We start from the raw sequence: 27613 nt of genomic DNA on the forward strand, positions 1-27613 counted from the left end.
AACTATTCAGATCTACCCTACAATATATCATCTCAAACACACCTTAAGGGCTCATTATTCTTCTCCTACTCAGGATAGGTCAAGTGAGGTCACGTCACCTAGCACTTGATAGCTTGGCACCTTGATACGGTATATGTAACCCCTCCTTACCCAGCTCAAAAGGAGTGCTACATCAAGGTGATTTATTTACACTGTGGCAGTGGTCCTCAGTCTCTCTCATTACTGTTCTCAGGGTGCTGGACTCATGCAGGCTGGGCGTTTATGCTAAGAAGTTTGGTAATGAAGGACGCCAGGAACTTGATTGGTACAAAACCAGAGCTTCATTCATTCCATTGATTAGGCTTCACATACAAAGACACCTTCTCTTTAGACAATAATGAGCGCCAAATAATACTGTTGCATATACATTTTTCCCTGATAGCTCTCACTACTGTATAGGGAGATATTAGGCTTGTTACCATTTGTATTGGTCTGCCCTGCGTTTGGAGTTGCCTCCTTCCCGCCAGGACCTTTGGTAGAGATACTCCTATCCTCAGGGACTCCTATCCCGTCATTTGATGCATTTCCCTACATATTGGAGTTATACTTGCATTGAGACTTGTCAGAAGGAACCAATTCTGTGGTGCTCCAGAGCCCTTATTCAAAAGCACCCCCCCCCCCCCGAGCACCATGCATATTCCTCTTTCAGGGCAGACGAACAAACTCAGACCTCTACTATGACTTTTAGGGGCACGTTCCCTAACTATAAAGTAATAATGGTGACAAGACATCCTTACTACATTTACTATACACAAACATAACTTACAGTGAGGCTCGTCCACTGTCACTCCTTCAGGAACCTGAACTAGAATCTTCTACCCTCACTATATATACCTTCTAGTGACATCACTGGTCACCATGCCTATAGGAGGCGTGGCTTGAACTATACCCAGTCACCATATACCAAATGACAGGCTAGGGGTGTTACTCTGCCTGAGCCCATATAGTTAACCCTTTAAAGCAATAGTAATCCCAGAAGGGGGGTTACATATATTTCATACAATTACTTATTATTTTCTGATTAACTGAAATGTAGTATGTCTTACCGGCCATTGGTGTCCAAAAACAAAAATTTGGCTGCGTGCTATATCAACACGGTTCCATGCTAATGCCAGGCTTAACTGGTCTGGGGCGGATGCATTTGTTCCTTGTATGAAAGAAATGGCATAATTAGAACACAATTCTGAGTTCCAAAAATGCATGAATATTAAATAAATACATGTATCTTGTTCACATTTTGCACGGTGTATTCTTCTGAAAAAAGGGTCTCTTGTGAATTGAAAGAATGAAACTCTTTAAAACACTGGATATCATTAGAACAAACAAGAGTCAACGCTGTCCATTTCTGAACATAACTAGAGGCTAAGAGTGGCAATTGGCAGGTGTTACACTTAGTGCTGATGCATCAGGCACTTTGAGGCCTAGTCATTAAACTACAATAATGACATTTCTTATTCATTAAGAAGAGAGTGAGGGAGAAAGTAAAGTACTAATACTGGGAGAGAAAGAACCCCAATGGAGAGCACTCATACAGGTGCACAATCACAGTGTATAGGGAAGAGAGTATCTATAGTGATGTGGGGAGTGAATGGGTTAAAAACACAAATTTTATTGGAGTAATAACTCAACTAAAATACATGGAACGCTAGGTTGCCAGAGTAAGTGGGACTCAATCTTGAGCCAAAAAGCACAGTGAAGTTAAAATATACCAGATCTCATGTGTATAGTGTGAGCTTCCACCCTTGATGATATGTGCAGGGTGTAGCTAGATGAAAAGTCCTCCCACTGGGATCTGTATCTGCTATTGAAGACACAGGTGCAGTCACTTGCCTAGTCTATAGAATGCCTCTCATACAGGTAAGTATGAGTTGTGTAACAAACCTACTGGTGTAGAAGCACAAGGTAGGTAGACTACTACACCAGTAGGTTTGTTACACAACTCATACTTACCTGTATGAGAGGCATTCTATAGACTAGGCAAGTGACTGCACCTGTGTCTCCAATAGCAGATACAGATCCCAGTGGGAGGACTTTTCATCTAGCTACACCCTGCACATATCATCAAGGGTGGAAGCTCACACTATACACATTTGTGTTTTTAACCCATTCACTCCCCACATCACTATAGATACTCTCTTCCCTATACACTGTGATTGTGCACCTGTATGAGTGCTCTCCATTGGGGTTCTTTCTCTCCCAGTATTAGTTCCGCACATTACCCCAGATAGTAGCACCACAGGGTTTATCTTTAAGCAGTAGCGGGGGTACTTCCTTCCCCTCCCCCCCTCCCTTCTCCCCTGAGAAAGTAAAGTACACATTGACTTATATACCTCCAAATTGGGTCACTCATATTCCAAGTGGTGATACCTGTGAACACACATGAGATACCTGGGACATAAGCCTATTTGTATATTTACATTTCTAGATATCTCAGGTGTCTTCACAGGTATCTCCCTTGGTGAAATAGGGAGAGGCCTATTTTCCTATACACCCCCACACATATTAATCTATACTGCACATGGTGAGGCAAATTATACCAGGAAAATATGCAGGTAAGGAATATGCAAAAATGACGTCAATGTTTAAATAATTTTATTGCTTAACAAGTTTCTTAATCTGAGACTACAAAGACGTGATGTATAATTAGTTAAAATAGTAACATTAATATTTTCCCAGCGGCAATGGACAGTGTATATGGTTGCAGCAGAAAAAGCATACAGACAAACGTACCACAGTAATAAAAGCATTATTAATGATGCTTCTAACTATATATGACTTTCCACTAGCACACGTTGGCATTACTGCACTTTACTCTAAAATAACGCATACATCGGTAATCCATCTGGGATTAAAACGTTCTGTCAAAAACTGAACCTTAAAGATTCATGTATGTGTGTATATGATATGATAGGTGGACAAGGGCACACGGATTTGAATAAAAAAATAATTTATTGTACCATAGACTACAACGTTTCAGCCTGCTGGCCTTTCTCAAGTAAAGTAGCTTGAGAAAGGCCAGCAGGCCGAAACCTTGTCCATCAATCATATTGGATGTATTGGAAGAAACACGGGTCTTCCCTGGGACTAAGGAGCAACAGTAAAAGTATCACTGTTAATCTTATTTTTGTGTGTGCAGTAAATACTCATAATTATGTGTGTGAGTATATGAGCAGCGTAAGTGCACTTGTTTAAATATCAATTTTATTCAGTTTACCTTTCAGAAGAGCCGTTAAGATAGCCATTTCAATGTCTTGCTGGCCTTCTGATCCCATACGGAACACAGTGATCTATGATGGAGACAGAATTGGGCACTAAGCAAATAGGTAACTGAATGAGACAAACAAACATAGAATTGATTAAAGCAAAACAGTGCTAATCACATAGCTTCTAAAGTCTGTGTTTCCTGCTGAATTACAGCACTAAGTACTCGCTCAACCCCAGCAAAAGGAAAATAGGTAAGTGCAAAAGGGGCGAATGAAGCGTGTACAGCATGGACAACACCCTATAGACAATGTGTTTATAGAACCTCTGATAACATGCCCTCTAGTCTAAACTATATAGTATTGATATAAGATGGTGAGTGGAGAACGCAAAAAGATGGGTAGTTGTTAGGGGGGAGTGAGGTGGATAAAGTAGCTAAATGCAGTATATTTACTCAGTACCATGGTGGATATGTAACATTGGACAAATATAGGTCCTATGCAGAATAATTAGTATTTATCCAGTGGTGATGAAGTCCTAGAATCAATGTTAAAAGGCAAATAATAATAAAAATCATCATACAGTAGACCTACTGTAGTAGAGCCCAAAAACAAACAATTGAGGACAAAATTTAGCATAGGTTGAACTTGATGGACGTATGTCTTTTTTCAGCCTCATCTACTATGTAACTATGTAACTATGTAACAGCTCGAATTCCATTGTTAGCTCATTTCGACCTTGGACAAAGTCGCTCTCCCTTTGCCCCAGGCACTAAAATGAAATTGTAAACTCTACAGAGCAGAGACTCACTGTGCCTGCAAAATTCAATGTACAGTTCTGCATACACACTGTCAGCACAATTTAAGGACAAACAGTATACAGTAGGGCCCTGCTTTTCCGCGCTCCGCTTCTCAGCGTTCCACTCATACGGCGTTTCCCAATGTATACCTATGTTCATTACGTTCAGCGTTTGTTACGTTTTTCCGGCGGTACTGAGAAGGGGGCCACCATGTCTGAGCATGCGCAGAACGGGGACGTCCGAGGTCGCGTATGCGCAGAACGGGGCCTGCATGTCTGCGCATGCGCAAAAGCCGAAAATCACCGGTTCCGCTTTCCGGCGATTTTTGCTTCGCGGCGGCGCCCGGGAACTGAACCCGCCGTACGAGCGTGGCCCGTCTGTATATCATTTTGCTAGGATTGAAAGGTTCATTCCGAATTTCCGAACGAACTTCGACAGTTGCGTAGACCGGATTTTGAACTTGCCCATCCTTAATTATAAACTTTATATAGGCCCAGACTACAACAATATATCTATTAACAGGGCTATGTATAAGGACCTAATTGTTTTTGAAAGTTTTTAAAACTGGGTTATCCCTATAGGTCTAATTTCTACCACATAATGCCATCCTTATCAACTGGTTATACTACACCACCTTTTACTTAATATACATGGGAAAGTACTGTATTTAGACCTAAATCGAAAATGCCTTTTTTTCCTGCTTCATTTATATTCAGTTAAATACTTTCTTCATTATGCAAAGATAAACCGAATCAAACTCAACAAAAAAATATCAAAAATGTAGAAAAACAAACGAAAATACATTTTAGACAGGAGCAATCAAATGACAGAGAGAAGGACAGAGGTCGATTAACCACAAGTACAATGTTTTCAAGGTCACCTTGCCCTTCTTAAGTTTGTACGCGGTCACTTACAGTAGTGTAACCCAGCCAATACCAAACAAGTACTATTCCCGTGCAAGCATTATCAGTGCAGTAACATACGGCATAAGGTAAATATTTAGGAGCAAACAAAACACAATATTCTGATGATATTGTACTTCACCTTACTATGTACATTTGATTTATTTCACGTCCCTGATTCTACCATTGATTTTGGGGACTGTTTTATAGATATATGGAGTGAAAGAAATAAAATCTAATACAATTCTCTGTTACACCGTGCAACCTAGGGGGTAATTAAACATACTCTGAAGCGGCTGTTTGGGCCAAAAACACCAGCTGACTTAAGGTGATAATGACCTGAAACGGTACATTGAATTACCCCCTTAGTTTATGAGAGTGCTGATGCTATTTTTTCTAATCACTTATATTAGACCAATCAACGTAACTCCTATAAAATCACATAATTATATATATTCATATATTTCTCAGATTCATTGTGTAATTATGATGATTCTTGTGGGATGTTTAGCCATCCACTTTAACAGGCTGCAGACTCTCTACAAATGAGTAAAGGTTTCTGTATGTAATTTATTATAATTCACTTATTTCACTATTGAAGAAAAACAACTTGTGTTTCTTTAAAAACCACTCTGTGCACTTTTTATTTATCATTTATTATTGGTATAATATATATTTTTGGATTGCATCATATTTATTACATTTATCACAAAATCACGGGTTAGTGCGCAGTTTTTTGTTTTTTTCTTAATTGTGTAATCTGTAATTCTCAATATACAAAACTAATTTTCTTACTTGTCCCAAGCCTTTTTTGTGCTCTTTACATAGATTTTAAACTACATTGTAGCACTCCTGACATTCGGTACCTACCTGAAATTCCTAGCATTTGGAAAGCGTCCGAAATTTAGTTTTTTTCCTCTCATACAACGGGTTCTATTATTCAAAACCTCCCAGCTGCAAAATTGTGGCAATCCCAAGTGCCAAATAATTGCACCCGAATGGAGGAAAAAATCAGATTGCTTTCTATGGGATTCCTTCATTTTAATAAACATTGTGTTGAATTTTCCTCCTAAGTTGTTGCCCAATTGTGCAGCCGGGAGACTGATAAATACACCTCCAAAAAGTGTCGGAACTACTATATGGGAAGATGGTTCGGCTGCACTAGGGAACACCACCTATAGGGGTCCATCTTCCACCCGCTGTAACGCTGTTCCGGTATCCATTTTAGCAGCCAGGACATCACATTATCTTTTAATAATCTGACGTTATACCAGTCTTTCCGTTACTCCGATCCAGACTCTGCAATGTGGTGAGTTTTTTCAGACTTGCCGTGGTTCCAGTCACAGAGCATAGCAAATTGTGTGATTTGGTGCTTCACCATGCAAAAAAATGGAAAACAGCCCCATTCCAGTGTCTGGATGTGAGTAATGCCAAGTTTAGGTATGACCTAACCCAGGAGAGCGCAAACTTTTGAAGCTGCGCCCCCCCTGTCTCTCCTTCCCCGGCTCTCGCACCCTCCCCCCCCCACTACTTTGGATCCGCGTCAAATGACGCTGTGGGGTCATGGGATATCACGTCACATGGCCCGCTGCGTCATTTGATGCCACGTTGCCATGGCGACGTGTCACACAGCCCGCTGAATTCCGGTAAGTGGAGTGTTGCAGGGGCCTCACGCGATCCCCCGGCATTTAATTAAATGCCTTGGGGAAGAGCGAGGGGCCTCTGCAACCGCCCGTGCCCCCGCAGACAAATCTCCCCCCCCCCAGTTTGCGCACCCCTGACCTAACCGATGTAACATAAAGTTAGAGCAGCAGTTCAAGCTGCCGTTTAAAATATATATAAATAAAAAAATTCCATTCAATATGTGCATTAATACTATATATCTACACACTGACAAATGATTAGCTAAATTGCTGATCGATCCGTTCTCCTGTGATTGATCGGTGAAGATTCCGCTCGGGGGTTCACTAAATCATTGTCAGTGCAGCAGAAGAGGACCAAAGAGGCAAAGTTCTGTGGGGAAGATCATGTGACCAGGCAGTCACTACATATAATTGGTGCACTGCTAGAGAGGGGGCAGGGCTCAAAAAGGGGTGTGCCAAAGCCTGTTTCAGAAGAGGAAGGGGATGTGACTTTGCAAATAGTTTCTATAGAAACAAAAAATACTTGTTGCATTATAATACATTAATACATTTTTTTTTTAATGCTACAAGTATTTTCTCATAGTACAAAACTGATTTATTTAAAAAAATACTTGGCTATGTGTTGTTATGATAAAACCTCATGTGCATACAATTTGCATCTCATTATCACTAACGCCCGTTGTAGTTAACGCAATGCTCTTAATGGGAGAAAACATGATAATGTTATTGTCCTTTGAAGATACACGGTTAGTCATAACGGGACTTTACGTTAGGTGAACGTCACGTTAGGTGAATGATTGGAGCCTTGTGGTCCGGGTCTCAGTTTCCGTAGTGGTAATGGTTCACTTTTTCTTTTACAGTACACCTGATGATTTAGTTACATTGTATCTCTCAGTCATGTCCTGTAGAGCAGTTTTGCTCAACTACAGTACTCAAGATCCCCCAACAGGTCACGATTTAAGGATATCCCAGCTTCAACACCAGTGGCTCAGTCAGTGGCTCCAAGACTGAGTCTCTGATTGAACCAGGACATATTGTTTTTATTATATATATATATATATATATTATATATATATTGATAACAAACATGTTATAGCTTTTTAAAAAAAAGCCTTTTCTTCTAGAGAAATAGCATTGTAAGCGAGTACGTACTTTAAATGTCGCCTGCCACTTAAAGAGCTAATGGTGCTGTTCCAGTCTAATTTTCCAGCTCACTAAATTTTTAACCGGTGTATTTTATTCCTGGAAAATAAACCCAAAACCAAAATGAAATGGCTGCTAAAATCTTCTCCCATTGTGCCATTAGAAGGCGTCAAAGAACCAAATCTGTGAAGATTAAGATAATACCCTTTGTAGTCTGCTCAGAGCTGCCTAATGAAGTGAGAACAAACAGCAGGAGTTGACATGTGAAGACTCTACTACGGGTTCTGGGTCTTAAATTAAAAAAAAAAGACATTAAAAACCAACCAGGAAAAAAAAAAAAAAAGGTTGATAATCTGCTTTCAAGATCGGTTATTTGTGGGGTGGACGGTAATCTGCAGTATGGTCATCACCTTATTACAACTACCCCCCTTGCGGCCACGTAGCACAAAAAGTAGGTGTGCTTCAGTGCTCAGTTTGTCTGCTGATATTTAAAGGGGCCTGGAGAGGGTCACTAGCAAGCAGTACATTCAGCAGTTATAAATATTGGGATTGGGCCATCACATGAAATCAAGTGTGTGTCTTCATTTTGGTATTCTGATGAGCGTGACAACACAAAGCCCCAAGAGCATTTTGCAACAATTCCATTTAGGCCCATATTTACTAAGCGGTGCAATTCCACCTTCAGGAGAATGAGCCGTAAAGTGTCTTCCAAGCCCGGAAGGTATCTTATTGAATAGCACCACTTGGTAACTATTGTCCATAGTCTCTAATCCAACACATCACCTTCTCTACAAAGAAAGCAGCTGCACAGTATTTCAGCACATTGGGCAGGGAATGGGTAATCCCAACCTAGGTGTATATTATATTACAGAATACAATCTGTCCCAAAAGAGTTGAGGTATCATACAGTAACTAGAAATAGACAAGAACCCCCCCCCCCCTTAGGAACGCATCCCATCCCATATTGACTACAATCTGAGGTCTCTAAGGACCACTAGCAGTGCAGGTTTTAAGGATACCCCTGAAGAAGCACACACAGTATGGTTCAGTCACAATGATTGGGTTACCTGTGCTAATGAGAGGAAAGCCTTAAAATCTGCACTATTAGTGGTCCTTGAGAACTGGAGTTGGGAACCTCTTGAGCAGGGGTGCTCAACTCCAGTCCTCAAGGCCCCCCAACAGGTCAGGTTTTCAGGATATCCCAGCTTCAGCACAATTAGCTCAGTCTGTGCTGTAGCAGGAATACTCTGAAAACTTGACCTGATGGGGGGCCTTGAGGACTGGAGTTAAGGACCCCTGCTATGGCCTACATCCTTGTTTTGCTTCCTCTTTTATCCATGCAGTAGAACAGCGGTGCACAAACTGGGGGGGGTGCGCTCCCAAGGGGGGGCAGGAGATTTTGCTGGGGAGGCGCAGGCGGTTGCAGAGGCCCCGCGCTCTTCCCCAGGCATTTCATTTAATGCAGAGGGATCGCATGAGGCCTCTGCAAACTGTACTTACCTTGCTTCAGCCGGCTGCGTGACGCATCGCCATGGCAATGCGGGATCATGGCGTGACATCATTTGACCCCCGCACGCCAGAAAGGAAGGTAGGGGGGGGCACGAGCAAAGGGTGGAGTAGCCGGGGGGGGTGGGGGGAGGGGGCACAGCGCAAATAGTTTGCACACCCCATGCAGTAGAGGAAGGGACACAGTTTAAAACTGGTAATGTAGGAACCTTCTCCTAAAAATAAGGGGCGCACATTTCCCGCTCCAATGTGTTGCATAAAAGAGAAAAAATGTGCCTATACTGTAGTGTAATACAGCACACACACTTTCAATATATTTTGAGAGAAGTAGGACCGTCGGTGTTAAGACTTGTTGGGTGTCACAGTGGTGGAAAGGGGAGATCATCACTAGAACTGGACTTTCATACTGGGAACCTTGGATCATTTCAATAGCTTCACGTTTGTACGGTATATGCGGTGGGTATGGACCACACTTTCAGCTTGTTGAATGTTTTAGGATACAGTAAGTATTATGGCAGCAGTGGTGGTGGTGAATCACAGTTTAGTACCTAACTTTATGGATTTGCCTTTAATATGAGCACGATGCAATGTTTCTGCTGGTACAGGCACCCAGTTCCTCATGTTTGTCATCTTATCATGCAGTATTGGGAATATATAGAGCACCGACGGAATGGGTGATGAAGCAATGATAATTTACACAGAACAGGCAATCTGATGAAGGACACAATAAATAACATCATGAAGGACGCACGAAATAACATGTTTATTGAAGGAAGATTTCATATGACTGTATTTCTATATATTGAGCCTTGATTCATGGATCCCACTTTGACTTTAAGCAGTGACTTCATCCGAAACTACGTGTGGTATACATTAACAAATCTGTAACACTTCACCAAAGTATCAGCTCATCAGAAGCACTGGAGAAGCAAAGTCAGTTTCATGATATGTTTGTATTTGTTTCAATGTCATAATCTTTACCTCTGGGTAAAGCTGGGTAAGCTTCCAGACGGACGTCCCCACACCTAGGACTTTAGGTTGTTCCCCCAGTTGGGTGAGTTTGCGAGTGTGTCTTATGTACTGGAAGTTTGTGGAAACTTTTTCCAATAAATTCACTTTTGTTGAACTCTGCAGTTCTGTCTAGTGTACTGATCCCTGGTGTGATTATCCTCGTCCCCAGTGAGAGTTTGTTCTTTGGTGTATGAGCTAATTAACCTGTACAGTGCAGTACTATAAAATTAACTAAGACTTTATCATCAGACGCACTAAGTAGATTGCCTTAGAAGAAACACAAATTGTATAAATAATCAAATACGGTCATGTATTGTTTTACGAGGGGAAAGGGAACATATTTAATAGTGTTTACTCAATAAATAAAAGATCAACATAACAAGTGGGAAAAAAACAGCTTTGCAAATAACTGCTTATATTTTCAAAACGATGTAGCCTTCCATTAAAATAACCCCTTAGATAAGATGGTTCAGAAATTAAGTTAACAAAACTTGAAATTAGTAATCATCCTTGATTAAAAAAGCTGTTGTTCACTTCTCCAAGGCACCTCTTGTAAGGTCAGCAAGCAGGGCCGGTGCTACCACTAGGCGAATTAGGCGATCGCCCAGGACGGCATATTTTGAGGACGGCGGAAGATGACTGCAGGAGCAGAGCAGGGCGGCAGAGGAGGAGAGCGTCAGGCGGCGGTGGAAGAAGGCAGGAGCGGAGCAGGGCAGCCGGGGAGGAGCGCGCCCCAACGGTCCAAACCAGAAGACTTCACTGACTTCTTGTATCTGCTGCTGCTACAGCGTGCTCCTTCCCAGCTGCCGTGTTCTGCTCCCATGGTCCTCATTCCTCTTCTCCCGTCACCGCCTGACGACCACCTCCTCTGCCGGCCATCTCCGCTCCTGCCATTCTCTGTCCTCTTCTCCCGCCGCTGCCTGGCGTCCTCCTCCTCTGTCCTTTTCTCCTGCTGCCATCCGCCTGCTGTCCTTCCCATCTGCTGCCCTGCTTCACTGAAGCGAGGTAGGTAAGAGGTGGAGGAGCGGGTGAGAAAGGAAAAAGAGAGGGGTGAAAGAAGAGGAGAAGAAGGTGAGAGAAGAAGAGGAGGACGGCGTGAGAGAAGAATAGGAGAAGGAGTGGGCTGAGAGAAGGAGGGGGTGAGAGGAAGAGAAGGGGGTTGAGAGGAGGAGGAGTGGGTGAGAGAGAAAAGGAGAATAAGAGGGTGAGAGAAAGAGGGGGGTGAGAAGGAGGGGGTGAGAGGAAGAGGAGGAGGCAGTTGAGAGGAGGGGAGGCAGTTGAGAGGAGGAGGAAGGGGTGAAAGAAAGAGGGGATGAGAGGAAGAGGTGAAGGAGGGGTTGAGAGAGGAAGTGGAGGAAGAGGAGAGGAGTGAGAGAGGAAGTGGAGGAGGAGGAGGAGAGGAGTGAGAGAGGAAGTGGAGGAGGAAGAGGAGGGGAGTGGGAGAGGAAGTGGAGGTGAGTGAGAGAGGAAGAGGAGAAGGAGGGGTGAGAGAGGAAGAGGAGAAGGAGGGGATTGAGAGAGGAGGAATAGGAGGGGATTAGATGAGAGGGGAAGAGGAGGGGGGTGAGAAAGAATGGAAGGGCGCAGGGCTGAAGGTTTGTCTAGGGTGCCAAATACCATTGCACTGGTCCTGTCAGCAAGGTGGTCTTATCAAACAACACGATGTTATTGAAATACAGCAAGATGCCTTTGTGTGTCTAAACCACTTGAATGAGGGTGCACAAGCGGTGTGTTCTTTGCTTGCCACATGATATCAAATATTGTGTGCATCTCTTTGAAAATCTCTAGAGTAGACAGGTGTTTGTATTGTCTTAAAGCATTGTCACTGATACTAAAGATTGAGAAAAGCTAGTGATGGGACACAAGTGGCATGTTTAAGGGGTTACATCAGGGTGATTGATGCCTTTTGTTTTGCCAAAATTTGACACCTATATTGTTTTTGACGTTAGTTTGTAAATATGGGGAGATGAGACTTGAGTGGGGTTTGATTTCCATTTTTTTCTGATGTCACTGTGTGTTCAACAAGAGTTTGCTCAGCCAGAGCCCCCCTCCCTTTGTCAACCTTCTCTTATCTTTATTGGCTCTCTGATTAGGACAGAGTGTGCTAGGGTTAAAGAAAATTATTGATTGCCATCCACTTCCCCATATAGAGGCTCCTAAAAATAAAATGTTTAATTCATTAACAGAGATCTTTCCAAAAATATTCTCTTTTAGCATAGTTACACTTGTAAGGAAGCCAATCAGATTGGAAAATTGTTAACAAAGGGTTATTTTATGGTCAGCAATGTGGGATTGCACCTTTAACAAAGTGTTTATACAGTAGCGCTTGTGATGGCCCAGCGTTTGATATGAGAGGTATTTAATGGTTTAATTTGGGACGGACGTAATAACCTATAAAAATGTAATTAAATTGTGCAAATTAACCAAGGAAACAAGAGGGGAATTAAGTTGCAGGGTAAATCCAAGGTGGGATAAAGAAAAGTTGGATTTGGCGTTTAGAGGTGGAGGTTTGCTCCACTGTGGAAAAACAATAATAATTTTCTCATGTACTGCAGGTCATTCATTCAAACCTCGCGAGCTCTATAACATGATGCAGGTCTTTAGAAGTTAAATTATCTTTGTTTATCATTGAACAATTAAAACCATTTACTTCTGCAGTATTTGTTTGTTTTGCCACCAGCAGCATAATTACTTTGCAATAATCATATTTATAGTAAATAAGTCAAACAGTTATTACATTAGAGACGTGGGAAACTGTCCAAAAGGCATTTGCGCAATGTTAAGAATTGTTTTCCCCAAATTTGATTACCGTCAAAACATTTTGCCAAGCCTCAAAGGACTAATAATGTCACCAAATCAGTAAGCTCTCGGCTATATATCACCAGACAGCAAGTAAAACATGGGGGGGGGGGTGTGCTCTATTTATGTATTTTTTATATTGGCATTAAGAAAATCTGTCGATTTTAGAGAATTTAGCAAATTAGCCTATTAAATGAAATTGCAAAGCACTCTGAATTAATGCTCGGTGAATCGCTTGCAAAGTCGGAATCAGCCGCTGCTTTCTTTCGCATACAGCAAATAAAAATACAGCGCGAGCACATTCACCCTGCTTTTCACCATTATCTCCTAGCACAGGGGAGCGCAAACTTTTTGAGCTGCGCCCCCCTGCCTTCTCCCGAAGCTACTCACGTCCCCTTTTTGTTTGACCGGCGTCAAATGACGCCAGGTGTGACATCACACGACCCCATTGCCATGGCAATGCCGCGTCAAATGACGGCGTGGGTCATGCGATGTCACATCACGTGGCCCGCGGTGTCATTTGACGCTGTGTTGCTATGGCGACGCGGCACAACAGACGACTGAAACCCCGGTTAGTAGGTTACAGAGGCCTCACGCTAAACCCCGTCATTTAATTTAAATGCCTTGGGGAAGAGCGCGGGGCCCCTGCAACCGTCCGCGCACCTTTCCCCCACAAGAAAAATCTAGCGCCCCCCAGTTTGCGCACCGCTGTCCTAGCATACAATGCTTCCACTGCAGCTAGGGATTCTGGGAAATGCCACGTAAATGAGCACACAGTGTCACCTTTTGCTTCAAATTCATTTTAATATAGACAACTTCATGCAAAACGTTTGGTATGTCTCTACTTCGCACGTGCGCTGTTAACTCTTTGCTCTGCTATCTGTTGCAGGAACCAAAGGCAGCAAAAGCGTTAATTGAATATTAATGAAAGCTCGTAAAGTGACAGGGTTAAACCATAGACAAAGACCCTCACCAGTTCCTTCTTCTTCATGCACTCCATCAGGACAACGAGAAGCTGGTGAGACTGGTTCCGACTGTAGTTAAATGTCTTCTGAATGGTCACCAGAAGCTGGTCACGAAGAGATTCGCTGATTATCCTAAAAATACACACCAAAGGAAATAGCCAGAACTGCAATCATTTTCTTTATAATTAGTCAAAGAAGCATATCAATCAAGACCTGTGTTAATGTTTGAAGAAAATATAGAAACAAACAGGTATTCTGGCAAACAGGAGTTCCTATCAGAACGGTTAGTGGGACATTTAATTGCATTATTCATTTATATGATGAAGAATGCATAATTACTTTAAAGAAACTCTCTGCTAAACAAAAATCAACCTTAATCCAATTATTGCTGTGCAATATAATTCTTGCATTATGATCTAAAGGGGTTAATAAAATCTAATCTTACCCTGCTTCCTCCGAGTACTTATGTGCAAAAGACAAGATGTCAGAAGCTCGACCACTTCCATCGCAAATCACTACCGGGATGGGGGGCTCTTCACGTAGACATTCCAGGACTATGGAGATCACATTAGGACCCCCTTCAACGATGAGAGCTACCACAGGCACTCCCTGCCCCAGTCCTAGGGCATAAACGTAGCCATGAATATTTAAAGATGGGCACCCTCAGAACAACGTGTACAAGGCTTATGTATCAATTTTTAGGCCCCCGTTAAAGCCAAATATGTATTATGTGCATTTGATTAATTCTTTAGACATGTACTTTCATGAATTTGAAGCCAATTGTGCAAGTTAAGTGTTACCAAAACCCCATCGCTGACAAATGGGCCAAGCAAGCAATGCGTTGTTGGCACACTTGGTGAAAACAGGTCAAGTGAATGGATAACAATGGAAACCAGTGTCTTTGAAAACCTATAACAGGAATCTGACATGTCTAATGATTTCAATACAATGATGCTTTTCTGGACATTAGGATACTGGTCAATGAGAACCAAACCACAATCACAGACATTATTTTGTATAGCAGGTGCCACATGCATGGAATTGTCATATACCTGGAACCCTCCGAATAATAAGGTCTTATCATTATGATAGTTAGCCGCCTTGGTTAGCTGGTGCAGATGACAGCTGAACATCCCTTTGTTGTCCCTGCCTCACCATTATTCCCAGGCATAGGATGACAAAGGGAAGCCCATGGGTCACATTGTCATTGTCCTTCGTAGGTACATCGAAAGCAAGTAAAACAGCAGCAGAAATCAGCTGTTTATTGGTACACATAATCAACGGTACATGGTCTAGTAAGGAATAGTAACAGTACAATTGTTGTTGGAAGTAACAGTACAATTGTTGTTGGAAGATGGAAGTGTAATAGATTAATTACTAGTGGTATGGACATTATCAAAAACGTGGAGGAGACAGAATATTGTGGCACCAGTATCAATGATTCAAGATGATGCAATTTGCCACCTTAAAGTGCTGTATAAAACTTGTTAATCTTACCATTTTTACAGTTGTATGTATGTATGTCTTTATTTATATAGTGCCATTAATGTACATAGCGCTTCACAGCAGTTGGCGCAGATATCTAAGGCTGTGTTTATTGTACTGGCTACGGCAACTGCGACGTTGCGCAGCGCTGTAGCAAGTACATGCAGTTCATCGCGGGTGCCCATAGTGGGCGCGACGGCGATGGCTGACATCACGCGGTCGCGATCACTGAAAGTCAAAGGCTTTTGACTTCTTCAGCGATTGACGCATGACGTCGGCAGCACATGAGCGGTTCAGCCAATGAGGGCAATCCGTTCACTGCCATGCCTCCACCACGCCCCCCCCCCGGTCGCCCTCTCCTGTCCCAGCGTGCAGGAAACGCTATAGTGACGGCTGATGTCACGTGGTTGCATCGTCGAAGCTCTTACTATAAACGCAGCCTTAGGCTGTGCTTATGGTGCCGGCAACGGCGACAGCGACGCGACGTCACGGCAAAACAAATGCATTGCCACCGTCGCGTGCGCTTATAGTAAGCGCGACGCAACGGCGCGACAGATTGGTCGGGATCGCTGGAATTCATCTCTATTTGATTTTCCAGCGACCGTCACGTCGCCGTCACCGGCACTATAAGCATAGCCTTAGAAGCAGAGGTTACGGTGGCATAAACCTGGTAAATTAATTTGTCCTCGAAGAGAAAGGAGAACTGCCCCAACTTTACACACACACACACACACACACACTGCGATTTATTGTATTATAATAGTCTGATCATTTTCTTTCCCCCTAACTCTTACCATAACCACTCCCCAAATTGCTCACTTAAGAAAGTGAAGTAAATCGGAACCAGGCTTCCTACACTGACGCAATGTGCCGTAGAGACAATATGATGCAAACTGCATCATTTGGGAGCAATGCTCCAGTTTGGGATTCTAAATGCATGTTTCTTGTCTTCAGTTCTTCCTGTTAGGGCCTTACTCAAAAAGGTCTTAAGCGGTTGATGGCATCATGATCATCAAAGCCCTTGATCTCTATGGGGAACCCATTCTTCATCTCTTTCCCAATTTAAATGGCTCAACTGTTGTGAAAATGTTTTACTTCAATGTCCAGTCAGTGACCTTCCTAAGGATACTCTAAGATCTAGGTGGTTGTATCATGCTGTAAAAGCTTTTTTGGTTATTGCTTGTATGTGATCTTAGGAGTGCCACAATTCTTACTATATCAGGGGTGCGCAAACTTTTCAGTCTGCGCCCCCCTGCCTTCTCTCCCCCCTGCTTGTGCACCCCCTCCTTACCTTATCTCCGGCGTCAAATGACAACGTAACGTCATTTGTCGCCGCATTGCCATGGCGATGCGTTGCCGCAGACACAGTGAGTTACAGAGGCCTCACGCGATCCCCCGGCATTTCATTTAAATGCCTTCGTGGAAACGTGCGGGACCTCTGCAACCGCCGTGACCCCCCTAGAAAATCTTGCGACCCCCCCGGGGGGCGCCCCCTCCCCCACGTTTGCGCACCCCTGTACTATATTATTGCAACAATGGATCATGGCACGTGATCGTTTAGCCATTGAGCATGTCACTGCTTATTTTCTCTTCACTGTTGTTACTTTAACATGAATGCAGCATTATCTCATTATAATTATCATAGCAACAGTGCCCCCTGCTTGTGGGCAAGTGAATAGCAGAATCAGTGGTTTCATTTCTAGTACAAAACCTGCCAGATACTGTTTTTGGGTTTAATTGTGCCAGTCACGACCCCCTCATCGCTGCCTCAAGTGCTCATGTGGTTGCGATCCCATAAGAGCAGTGGCACTCGGACACCGCTAGTCTTTTGGCATTAAAAGGGTTGAAGTATTGCCAATGAAGAAATACCAAACAAACCAATTTAAAGCCCCTCGTACCAGTGGCACGATCGACGTTTAGAAATCGTTATCACATTTTTGCTTGTTTTCTAAAGAAGATTACTGTATGTTCGCAGTTCCTTTGAATTGGGCGCTGTGGATCTTCCGACAGGAAAGGGGTTCATGCAGATAACGTTAACCGTTCTCCTGAATATACTTACGTGTGTTTATTTTCTGAAGAGAGATATGCTTTTCTAGCTGGCGCCGTAACTTTACTTCAGCTCCATATTTGCCCAACGTACCGTTATCCGCTAAGATGAAGTGTGTATGCGTGTTGTTCAGCACGGAAAGTTTACTCAGGGGATTGGACATTGTTTGGTAAGGTTTTGTTACCTGTTAAAAAAAAAATGTACATGAATAAAGAAAAATGACATCCTACTTTGTCCATACATTTTATCTTGCAAGCATAGTTACAAGGCCCTTACAGCAGAGAAGGCCGGAAAAGCAAATACTTTAAAGCAGAAATATTATGGGTGTCCACTGCCATTTATAGCTGCTAGTCCCTAAGGCTGAGATTATAGTGCTCGTGGCGAGAACATGCTTCTTCCTTATGAGGCCACCCATAGTGCACCAGACCACACTAGCGATGCAGAGCAGGCGCGCAGCAGTTATTTTTCAAATAAATTATTTTGTCTTTTCGTGCGGAGGGCGCGTCATGGCCGCATCGCGTGAGCGGTTCAGCCAATGAGGGCGAACAAGCCTGGTGACGCGTCCGCCATACCTCTTCATCGCCCCCCCCCCCCCCCAATCGCTGGAAGCTGAGTTCACCCATCGCTCGGGCGAGAGGCGCGCTCGACGTCGCGAGCACTACAATCTCAGCCTAATGCAGCACCGGAAGCTCTACAACTCCTCTGCACAAATTCACTAACACTCACTGATACACAGGCAGACACAATGATGCAGTTCATCATCACACGGGATAGGTGCTGCAACATTTTTTAGTCTGTGATTTTTGCTTTTATAGCTTCTACAGATGTAGCCAACGCCATTGCACCCATTATCACACTATAATGCATTCCCTCTAGTGGGAGTTTTAATGCGTTATCATGCAATTTGCAATTCAATGGAGCCACGATTTGATAAAGGCCAGGAGTCATGCGGGATATTGCGCCCGATATGGCGATAGCTGGTATTTAAGTCAATGGCAGTCACCGCCAGATTGGTATGCGATACCCCGCATCATGCTTGGATGACTCCTGGCCTCAGTGCCTTCCCACACGATAACTGCTGCAACCACATTGGCTACACCTGTACGCTCCTGCACACATTCGCTTCTTACATCTTTTCCAATAAGGTCCTCCTTGTTCTCCACAATGCCCCACGGTGCAATTCCTATGGCACATACTCGTCCTCTGGACTTGGAAGAATGATCTTTCAAGGCATCTCCCACATGGCGAATTACACCTGCAATACCAAATGAAGGAATTACTCCAAAGTGATAAGTGACAATTTCTCTGGTTTACTCCATTTAAAAAAAAAAAAAAAAAACATTTTAATGGGATGAATCAAATATGGTATATAGAGCTGTGATTGATTTAATCTGTGGCAGGAAACTCGGTTGGCGTGAATCTCAGCACAAACAAAATCGGTGTTAAACACAAGAAACCTTCATTCAGCAGATTCTTTAATCTGACACGGCAACATGCATCTTTTGCTATACTTCTGCTTATCAGACACTTTTCCCAAATGAATCCAATGGGGTTACTGAGTTAAACAGCAAGTGTAAATATTCACGCGTGTTATTCTACAAAGAACAGAATGTATTAATATTATTCACAATATGTTGGATAACTGATACTCACAAATATATTGAATTTCCTTCATCCACTTTACGATGATAATATATTTTCATACATAGTGCACATGGAACAAAATCTACAATTGGCTTACAATTAAATTTTGACTTCTGAGACACAGGCAGATAAAATGCGATTTCCCTTGGTTACTAGGAGCGTAGGTATCAATAAATTCATGTTGCTACACGGCTACATAGTGTACATTTTTAAACAAGCCCGTTTTTATTACTATAGGCCAGTGTTTTACAACCAGTGTTCCTAGGAAAGCTTGGTTTCCCTGGTCATCCCTAAAGGGTTCCCTGCAATTTTCAAGTCATTTGAAAATGGTACCAAATACAGAAGAATTTAAAATGCATCTGATCTCAGGAGCGCTATTAGAGAGGGTTGAGGTTCCTTACAATGCACCTGATCTCAGGAGCGCTATTAGAGAGGGTTGGGGTTCCTTACAATGCATCTGATCTCAGACGCGCTATTAGAGAGGGTTGGGGTTCCTTACAATGCATCTGGTCTCGGACGCGCTATTAGAGAGGGTTGGGGTTTCTTACAATGCTTCTGATCTCAGACGCGCTATTAGAGAGGGTTGGGGTTCCATACAATGTGTCTGATCTCAGACGCGCTATTAGAGAGGGTTGGGGTTCCATACAATGCATCTGATCTCAGACACACTAATAGAGACGGTTGGGGTTCCTTACACTGCATCTGATCTCAGACGCGCTATTAGAGAGTTGGATTTCCTCAGAATTTCACAATATAATGATAGGTTTCCTTAACTAAAAATAGGTTGGGAACCACTGCTATTGACATTGTTATTACACACAGTGAGCCATGTAGCAGTGCAATACCATAAGACATATACTGTATTCAGACGCCTGAAGACACCTTACAGCTCATTCATTTGAATGGGCCGATAGGTGTCTTCCAGCTCCTGAAGTTATCTTATGGCATTGCACCACTTAGTAAACATAGGCCAAGATGCCTTATATGAAGAAGTCTTTCTTACCTGTACTGACTCCCCCTGTAAATATCCAGGCCCCGGTTGTCATGGCAGCCTTGATTAGGCCTTTCCCAAATACTTGCTTCAATTTGGGCTGCATCTCAAAGTTCTGGAGACCTCCATGAACAGAGATTAAAAGTTTAGGAAGCTCCAGCTGCCACTCCTTAACCATGAGATGAAGCAGAGAGTCGGGCTTTGTGTCGTAAGATACACGGATATACTGAAAAACAGCAATTGTCTCTCATTTTACCTAATTAAGTATTAACATTAACCCTCCTCCCAATGAAAATATAAAAGATGAAAGCTTCTTTAAAGAAAATAAAGTTAGATCAAACCTTGCAGCACCATGATCAATATAAAAACATATAAAATGATTAAAAAAAATACCCTGTAATATCCACTCAGGACTGGGAATTACCTGCCCATTATTACTCTTCCACCCAGGACCAGGTATTCCCCGGTCCTTCAGTGATGATTACTTAAGTCACGGTCTGTCATATGAGCTTTGCTGAATTTGTCAATAGCCAAACTTTACCCAGTGCTCAAAACACAAGAAATGAACCCTATTGTTTAGCTCATATTGGGGGATGAAGAGTCACTAAACTGCAGTAAGCAGAACACGGTGTAATTACAGCTACATCTGAGGCATCGTTTTCTTCCAACCAGTTTACTGAACATTCCAACTAGGAGGTTTGCATCAACCATAAGGCTGTTTATCTGTGAATTATTTGTGGTGGTTAATTAGTAGTAAGTACAGTACTGTAATTGTACGAAGATATTCCCAGTATCTCTGATTTTATATTCCATGCAGATTCACTAAATGCTGATAAGTAAACCACCAAGATATTACACTTTGCAAAAACCGCCAGCTCATACCAGGGGGTGTTCATTTGTAACGTCTTTTGTAAGGTGCAGTTATGAAGGGAGCAAACTGAAGGGAGATACAGTATACCTGACCACAGAAATATATATGCGATTCAAGTTTAGCTGCCAAGTTAATCTTTTAGTACATCCGTTTATATTATAAAAGTAGTACATGTACTGTATAGTTCATGGAACGTGAATAAGGTGTGATCAAGTTACAAGTGTATATATTTCACATGCAATTAAATCATATAACTAATTACCAGCTAAATAAGTAGGGTTTTGCTCAGGATGGGAGAGCACCTTGGCAACTATAGCCAATCCCCTTCTGTGTACATCTGTGTTGCCCCAAAGGTGGACAGACGCATGTTGGGGTTCCCCAAGAGCTGCTCCCCTCTGCACAGAACCAGTGTGCTAAGGGTTAACCTCTGATTTTGCTTGTACTATGTGGGACATTTCTATGTATTCTTATGGTACTTATGCTGGTGTTTTATAATTAATTGGCATGTATATATGATTTGGTGGGTTATGGGGTTAGATCTTGCTTGGGGTGTGCGTTTGTGAATTTGGCCGACTCCTGAAAGCCACAAATGCAATCATCATCAAGAAGAATACCGTAAAATCAACGCATTAGGGGTTAAAACATGGAAACCATCTTCTAAGTATTGTTTACCTGGCTCTATGTCTTCATGAGACTAGATTCCAGTTCTGGTTTTCCATATCTCCAATATCCATAGATAGACAGGAATATCGCTAGAATTAGTGTAATATGACACCTGGACCAAAGTCACATGATAACATGGAGCTAAAGTCCAGAGCCAGCTAGAGATGCGATATAGCGAGGCAATGTACTGCATAGTAGAAAGTTTCGACACAGGAGTAGTCAACACTTCGGTCCTCATGAGTCATGGTAAAATGTTGCCCTAAGAAAGTCCTTGTGAGGATCGGTATGTTGGCTACACCTGTGCTGAAACTTTCTACAAAGCAATCCATTGCCTCTATTGCTATTGAGGGGTTCATTATCGTATTCCTATTTTGTCTTGCATGATGACATGGAGCCAGGTTGAGAATATCACATACGTAACGTAAGGTAACATGGCTGAATAAGGATCTTACCATGGCCTTGTTTGAGTGTCCACCCCCCTGGAACTCCAGAATTCCGAAAGCATCCGTGGGGCTTGTCTGGGTGTGTTTACTGATTGACCATTTTTCAGGAACAACTTCCAACTGCTTGCTCTCTTCTCCATTCTTGTTAGCCGTAGCATTTTGAGGAAGTGGGATGTGTTGAGTAATGAGCTGACCACAGAAACACCTACCAAAAATAAAAAGGGAGCCTGTAATAAACTGGTCTCTACATCATTGCATTACAAAATCCTTAACTTTTTCGATTTATTGTACAGTATGTCTCTATTCCTCCATAACGTATTAAAGAGGAAATTCAAGCAGCTAAAAAAAAATTGTTTTAATACTGTATATGCAGCCTTTGATTAACTTTATTGAAAACTAATTAACTAAGCTGCCGATCGATTGGTTCTCCTGTGATCGATCAGCAAAATCCTGTTTTCCAGGGTTCACTAAATGGCAGCCTTTCCGTTTCAAATGAATCAGTCAGTGTAACTCAGCAGCTACAATGTACTCTTATATAACTAAGGTAACATTATCTATTGTTACAGTTTGCAATTCAAACTGCTGGGAATATTGGCAACAAATGATCACAAACAGGAAAGTGTTACAAAGATCTTGCACTGCTGGCGGAGGTGGGCTATAGAAATCAAACCATGCTCAGTATATTAAAACTTTAAAAATGACATTAAGATTTGAATTTTTAAATAAAAAAAGGTAGTCGGTATTATCTAATACTACAGAACTGATTAATTTAAAAACACATACATGGGGGACATTGCTTGGATTGCTCCTATAAGTGAGAAGAGTGGTCCCAAAAGAAGGTATCTAGAATACATGTTTAGTTTTGCTTTATAACCAAACCACATAGTGAGTCCACAAGCTGGGCGATGAGAAGCTTTGCCCATCAGTCTGCATAGCAGGAACCCTTGTATTAGGAGGATCCTCACACTGAGGTTGTGATGTGCAAAATGCTAAGCAGAGCCGCGCATCACTCAGATTCTGGCTTAATAGCGCTAGGTACTTCTGAAGCAAGACAAATACAATCAGAATCCTTCGACTTTGGGAGCAAGTACTTTCATGTTCACCAGGGGGATTATTTGCTAAAGTCTGCCAGCTGTAGCATAATGGCACCAGATTTATAAAAGGGAAAACTCCAATTGGTTTCCGTGGGATTCATTTTCTTTGATAAATATAATGCTGTGTTTTCACTAGTTTTGCCCCAGCTTCATGACTGGGGTCTTTAATAAATAAATCCCCTGGTGTTCTCAATCTGCACCTATCAACGTGCAAAATTGATTCACAGGACAGACTTGTACGAACAAAGTTGATATTAATGTAATACATTTTTCACTTGCTGTAAGACAATATCACTGTTAGCTATATGCAGTGGCATAAAAAAAAAGTCATGGACGTTTGCCTGACTTCAAAAACCCTCCATGTATTTAGCATTGAGCTATTCTGACCATTTTAAGAAAGATTTGTATATAATAATTGAAGTCAATTTGGGATTTTCGGTTGAAGACGGGCAAAATGGCCACTTTATAATATATATATATATATATATATATATATAATCAAAAAATAAATAGATGATACCGTTCTGTGGCTAACGAAATGCTTTTATTTGTGCGAGCTTTCGAGATACACTGATCTTTTCTTCCGGCGATGTTTCAATGAATGAAGCAAGCAAAAGCTATACTATAAACAGTGTCTATTGGAATGTTATCTATTTATTGAAGCTCGGCTAACACGGTACTGATACCTCTATATATATATATATATATATATATATATATATAGTGCAGAATAAATGAGTTCTTCAGTATTAGGTGATACCTTTTTTATTGGACTAACTATTGCTTGACCTGAAGAAGAGAGGAGAACTCTTGAAAGCTTGTCCTATGACATAAATTGTTAGTCCAATAAAAAAGGTATCACCTAATACTGAAGAACTTATTTATTCTGCACTATCGCAACTGGACTAACACGGCTACTTTCTGCTTTATATATATATATATATCTATATATATAAAATTACGCCCTATGTAGCCGTAGAAAGTAGAAAGGAAGAGAAGATTTCTTTAAAAATAAAAAATAAATTTAAAAAGTGAAATTATTAGTCTGACAATAAAAAAGTAGTACGGTACAGTAGTTTGTAAATTAAATTAGTAGTTATGTTATGGTTTGTAAATTAAAAAAGTAGCGCTAATCCGTAGCCCCTATTAGCATCAAACTTCGACCACTGAACATGCGCAGAATTGAATACAAATGTTGCATTGCTTCACAGTAGACAGAATAAGGCTGCTCATATTTCTGAATTACCAGACAAAATGTCTTGTCTATCCATGTGGATGTGTATTATTGCTCGAACATACAGTATACATTGGAATCCCTTCCCTCACTTTTAGCATTACTATAAGCAGAAATGTAAGGGTATTCTGCCAAGTTTGTGCACCCGAACTATATTGCTGTTATAAATCCTATTTTAAAAAACACAGTTCACATTGAAATTGGCACCTGGTGCTGTCTTTGTTGTTGATAACCATGCAGATGCATTCTCTTTTGGAAAATGTTTTTTCTATCCAAGCCTTTTGACCCTAAAAATGAAAGAAATTAAATGGTTATGTTACATAAAACAAAACACAATCTTAACAAATGTAAGAACAAGGAACTAAGAGACTTATTCTATATCCGCCAACGCGGACGCAATTCCCAGAACTTTGGCAGATATGGATCAAGTCTTGATACCCGCTTTGATATACTCATGTGGGTGAAAATAAAAATAAAACGTGCTATTCAGCATCGCTCAATGTTAGTTGCAAAATAGCTTTTCTAGTTATTTAGATATGGCCTGAACACTCATTTAATAATACTTAACCATTTCGCTACCAGTTCACAAAGCATTGTGGGTCCGTCTGTCAGAGAAAGAGTCAACACGTGGATGGCCACTGTGGCAGTGAAAAGCATGAAAATTGTAATCAGCGGATAACAAACCAAAATGAGGCAGTGATAAGAAAGGAAAAGTCCATTTAAATTATTTATTTCAAATATTTTGTCAAGAAAGACAAAACTGAGATGAACTTTCAATATCTAATGTGCACATATGTACTGGGGCACATTGCCTGTTGGAAAGTATTGAGAAGGCTTCCTTGTCCCCTACCCAATTCCTACAAGTGCTAAATAAATAAGCAAATGTATTTTTAGGTGCCACCTTTAGAGTAATTCCAGCTACCTGAAGCAGTGGCTCTCGTGGAGCAGAAATGTCACATTCTCATTAACGGGAGACACCCAGTGCAAGAAATATTTACCTCTAATGTCCGGGCACAAATGAAACTGGCCACTGGCAACATTATAGAGCAGGGGCGGGTCAATTCCAGTCCTCAAGGGCCACCAACAAGTCAGGTTTTAAGGATAGCCCTGCTTCATCACAGGTGGCTCATTCAGTAGCTCAGTCGGTGACTGAGCCACTAATTGAGCCTCCTGTGCTGAAGCTGGGATATCCTTAAAACCTGGCCTGTTGGTGGCCTTTGAAGACTGGAGTTGGCCACTCTTGTTATAGAGGGTGAGAAAATAAATAAGGGGAACATCGTAAGACACCAAAGCGTGGCCTGCAGAACTCACCTTATTTATTTTACTGCGGCCATTTTTACTTAAAAGCCAAGATAATTGCAGTCACTATTTCCTTAAGTATTTAGTCGTTCAAAAAAAGAAAATCTTTGTACTCCCAGTACATTCCTTTTGATAAAAACATTGATCTGAGCTGTCTTCTGATACATTTGATTTACAGATGTAGCGTTGGTTATTGCTTACTCTGGCGCGTTAGGCTAAGGCCAAACAGCCTTCGCCCGCACGGAAGCGTGCGAAGGCTGTGATGTCACCCCCGTGAAGCGGGTGTGTTTTCGGGCCATAGTAGATGCACCGTGGGGGCGTGCCTAGGGGCATCACGGAGCTGGTTTGCCCTCTTTGGGGGAACCGCTCACGTGACCTGCTCGTCACGTCGAGAAATCAGTTTAAACTGATTTATTGCGTAACGCACACCCCCACCTGTTTTGCATGCGCGCGCGGTCTATGGGCACGATCAATGCCTGTGGGCAATGTGAGCGCGCCCCGCGTGGTCGCCTCCCTGTGGTCGTCGCAACCATGTCTGAGGCCTTATGGTGGTATATGCTGTGATATTCTGCGCTATTACTGCCATTGAATCATATGGAAACTGCGATATTCTGTGTTATAACGTGTTATGTTGTGTTATCAGTAAAATAAAGCTTGCTACTGCACACTGTATAACTATAAAAATAGATACATACAGTAAGTATTCACTGCCCCAATAGTTCTAACTAGTTCTATCTCCTGAACGTTAAGCAGAAGGAGCCGTAGAGAGATAATGGAAATCTAATCTATTTGCAAAGAACCTGAAAAGGTGAACTTGACTCAAGAAACAAGTTTAACAAATACCCCCAGCAGGAATGGAAGGCAGTGCTCAACAATAAAACCTTCGCTCATCCATTCTGTCCAATATCTGAAAATCTGGTAGGCCAACTTGGGGTATCTCTTCATCTTTCCATCGTTGGGTTAAGGGAATTCTTCATCTTAAAGGAACTGAGCTACCCCTCAACAAAATGTGGAAGAGTTGGACAGGATGCATTAATTCACACCGACCATAGGCAAGTCATACTCTGAGGTACCCTGTACTCCGATAACTTTTTTGACTGCAATAATAATTCAACATCAGCCCAGTACAAATAATATAGTACAAGCACTGGTGGGTTTTTCCTTAGCACTAATGAGGGAGAGGCAAACGTACAAGCATTACAGATCAGTGGAATAAACACTCACAAAAGCATGTTCAGTCAGCCTTTGAAGTTTACTGCCCTTGTCTGTTTAATCTTCTTACTCAAGGCTTGATTATAATCCAGTGCAGATACATAAGCGGACATTCGCAGGCTGAAAATGTGCACCTTGCGTGTGTATTTTCTCTGAACATTGTACAGTCTTGAAAAGCTTAGATATCACAGAGGATTACAATAATTGGGTTTCTTAAGCTATACCAGTCCAAAAATTGTCTAATGAGTTTGCAAAGAGAACATTTCCAGCAGCCATTGAACTGAAGAATTCAACAAGGATTACGGCAGATTAACTACAGGGTTTTACTAAGAGACAAATAGATTTTACCAGTGAGATCAAGTCACTAACAAATGTTCTTTTAATTCCTTAGTGATCGTCCAGGATATAATTTAGCTATTCACTGTGGCCATCAACAGGGGTCAAATTTGATACCATGTTGTTCCATTTCTACAGATGCAACAGATATGAACTGGTAAAACGAGGCCTCAAATATCTGAAAGTGACTGTGCTATGTGCTGGGTGGATACATATTACAGTATATATATATATATATATATATATATATATATATATATATATATATACTGTATATATATATATT

At 41.8% G+C, this 27613-nt stretch overlaps 1 protein-coding gene across 15 annotated transcripts in view; it reads right to left on the reverse strand.

Annotated features, from left to right (window-relative positions):
* The window catches only part of TRPM1 (transient receptor potential cation channel subfamily M member 1), a 177811-nt gene that overhangs the window by 49405 nt on the left and 100793 nt on the right, over nt 1-27613 (reverse strand). For 13 of the 15 annotated variants that reach the window (XM_075575877.1, XM_075575874.1, XM_075575875.1 and 10 more), the window contains exons 2-10: nt 24688-24767; nt 22162-22357; nt 20188-20401; nt 18671-18795; nt 17553-17724; nt 14454-14628; nt 14017-14140; nt 3254-3326; nt 1086-1186 (exon numbers count right to left, since the gene is read on the reverse strand). In XM_075575877.1, the coding sequence (XP_075431992.1) occupies nt 1086-1186; nt 3254-3326; nt 14017-14140; nt 14454-14628; nt 17553-17724; nt 18671-18795; nt 20188-20401; nt 22162-22357; nt 24688-24767 (1260 nt within the window). Of the gene's footprint in view, nt 1-1085; nt 1187-3253; nt 3327-14016; nt 14141-14453; nt 14629-17552; nt 17725-18670; nt 18796-20187; nt 20402-22161; nt 22358-24687; nt 24768-26826; nt 27533-27613 lie in introns of those variants that run through there. The other 2 variants (XM_075575878.1, XM_075575873.1) reach the window with 2 other exon arrangements.

The sequence above is a fragment of the Ascaphus truei genome, chromosome 18 (genome assembly GCF_040206685.1).
Source record: "Ascaphus truei isolate aAscTru1 chromosome 18, aAscTru1.hap1, whole genome shotgun sequence".
In the NCBI taxonomy this organism is placed as follows: domain Eukaryota; kingdom Metazoa; phylum Chordata; class Amphibia; order Anura; family Ascaphidae; genus Ascaphus; species Ascaphus truei.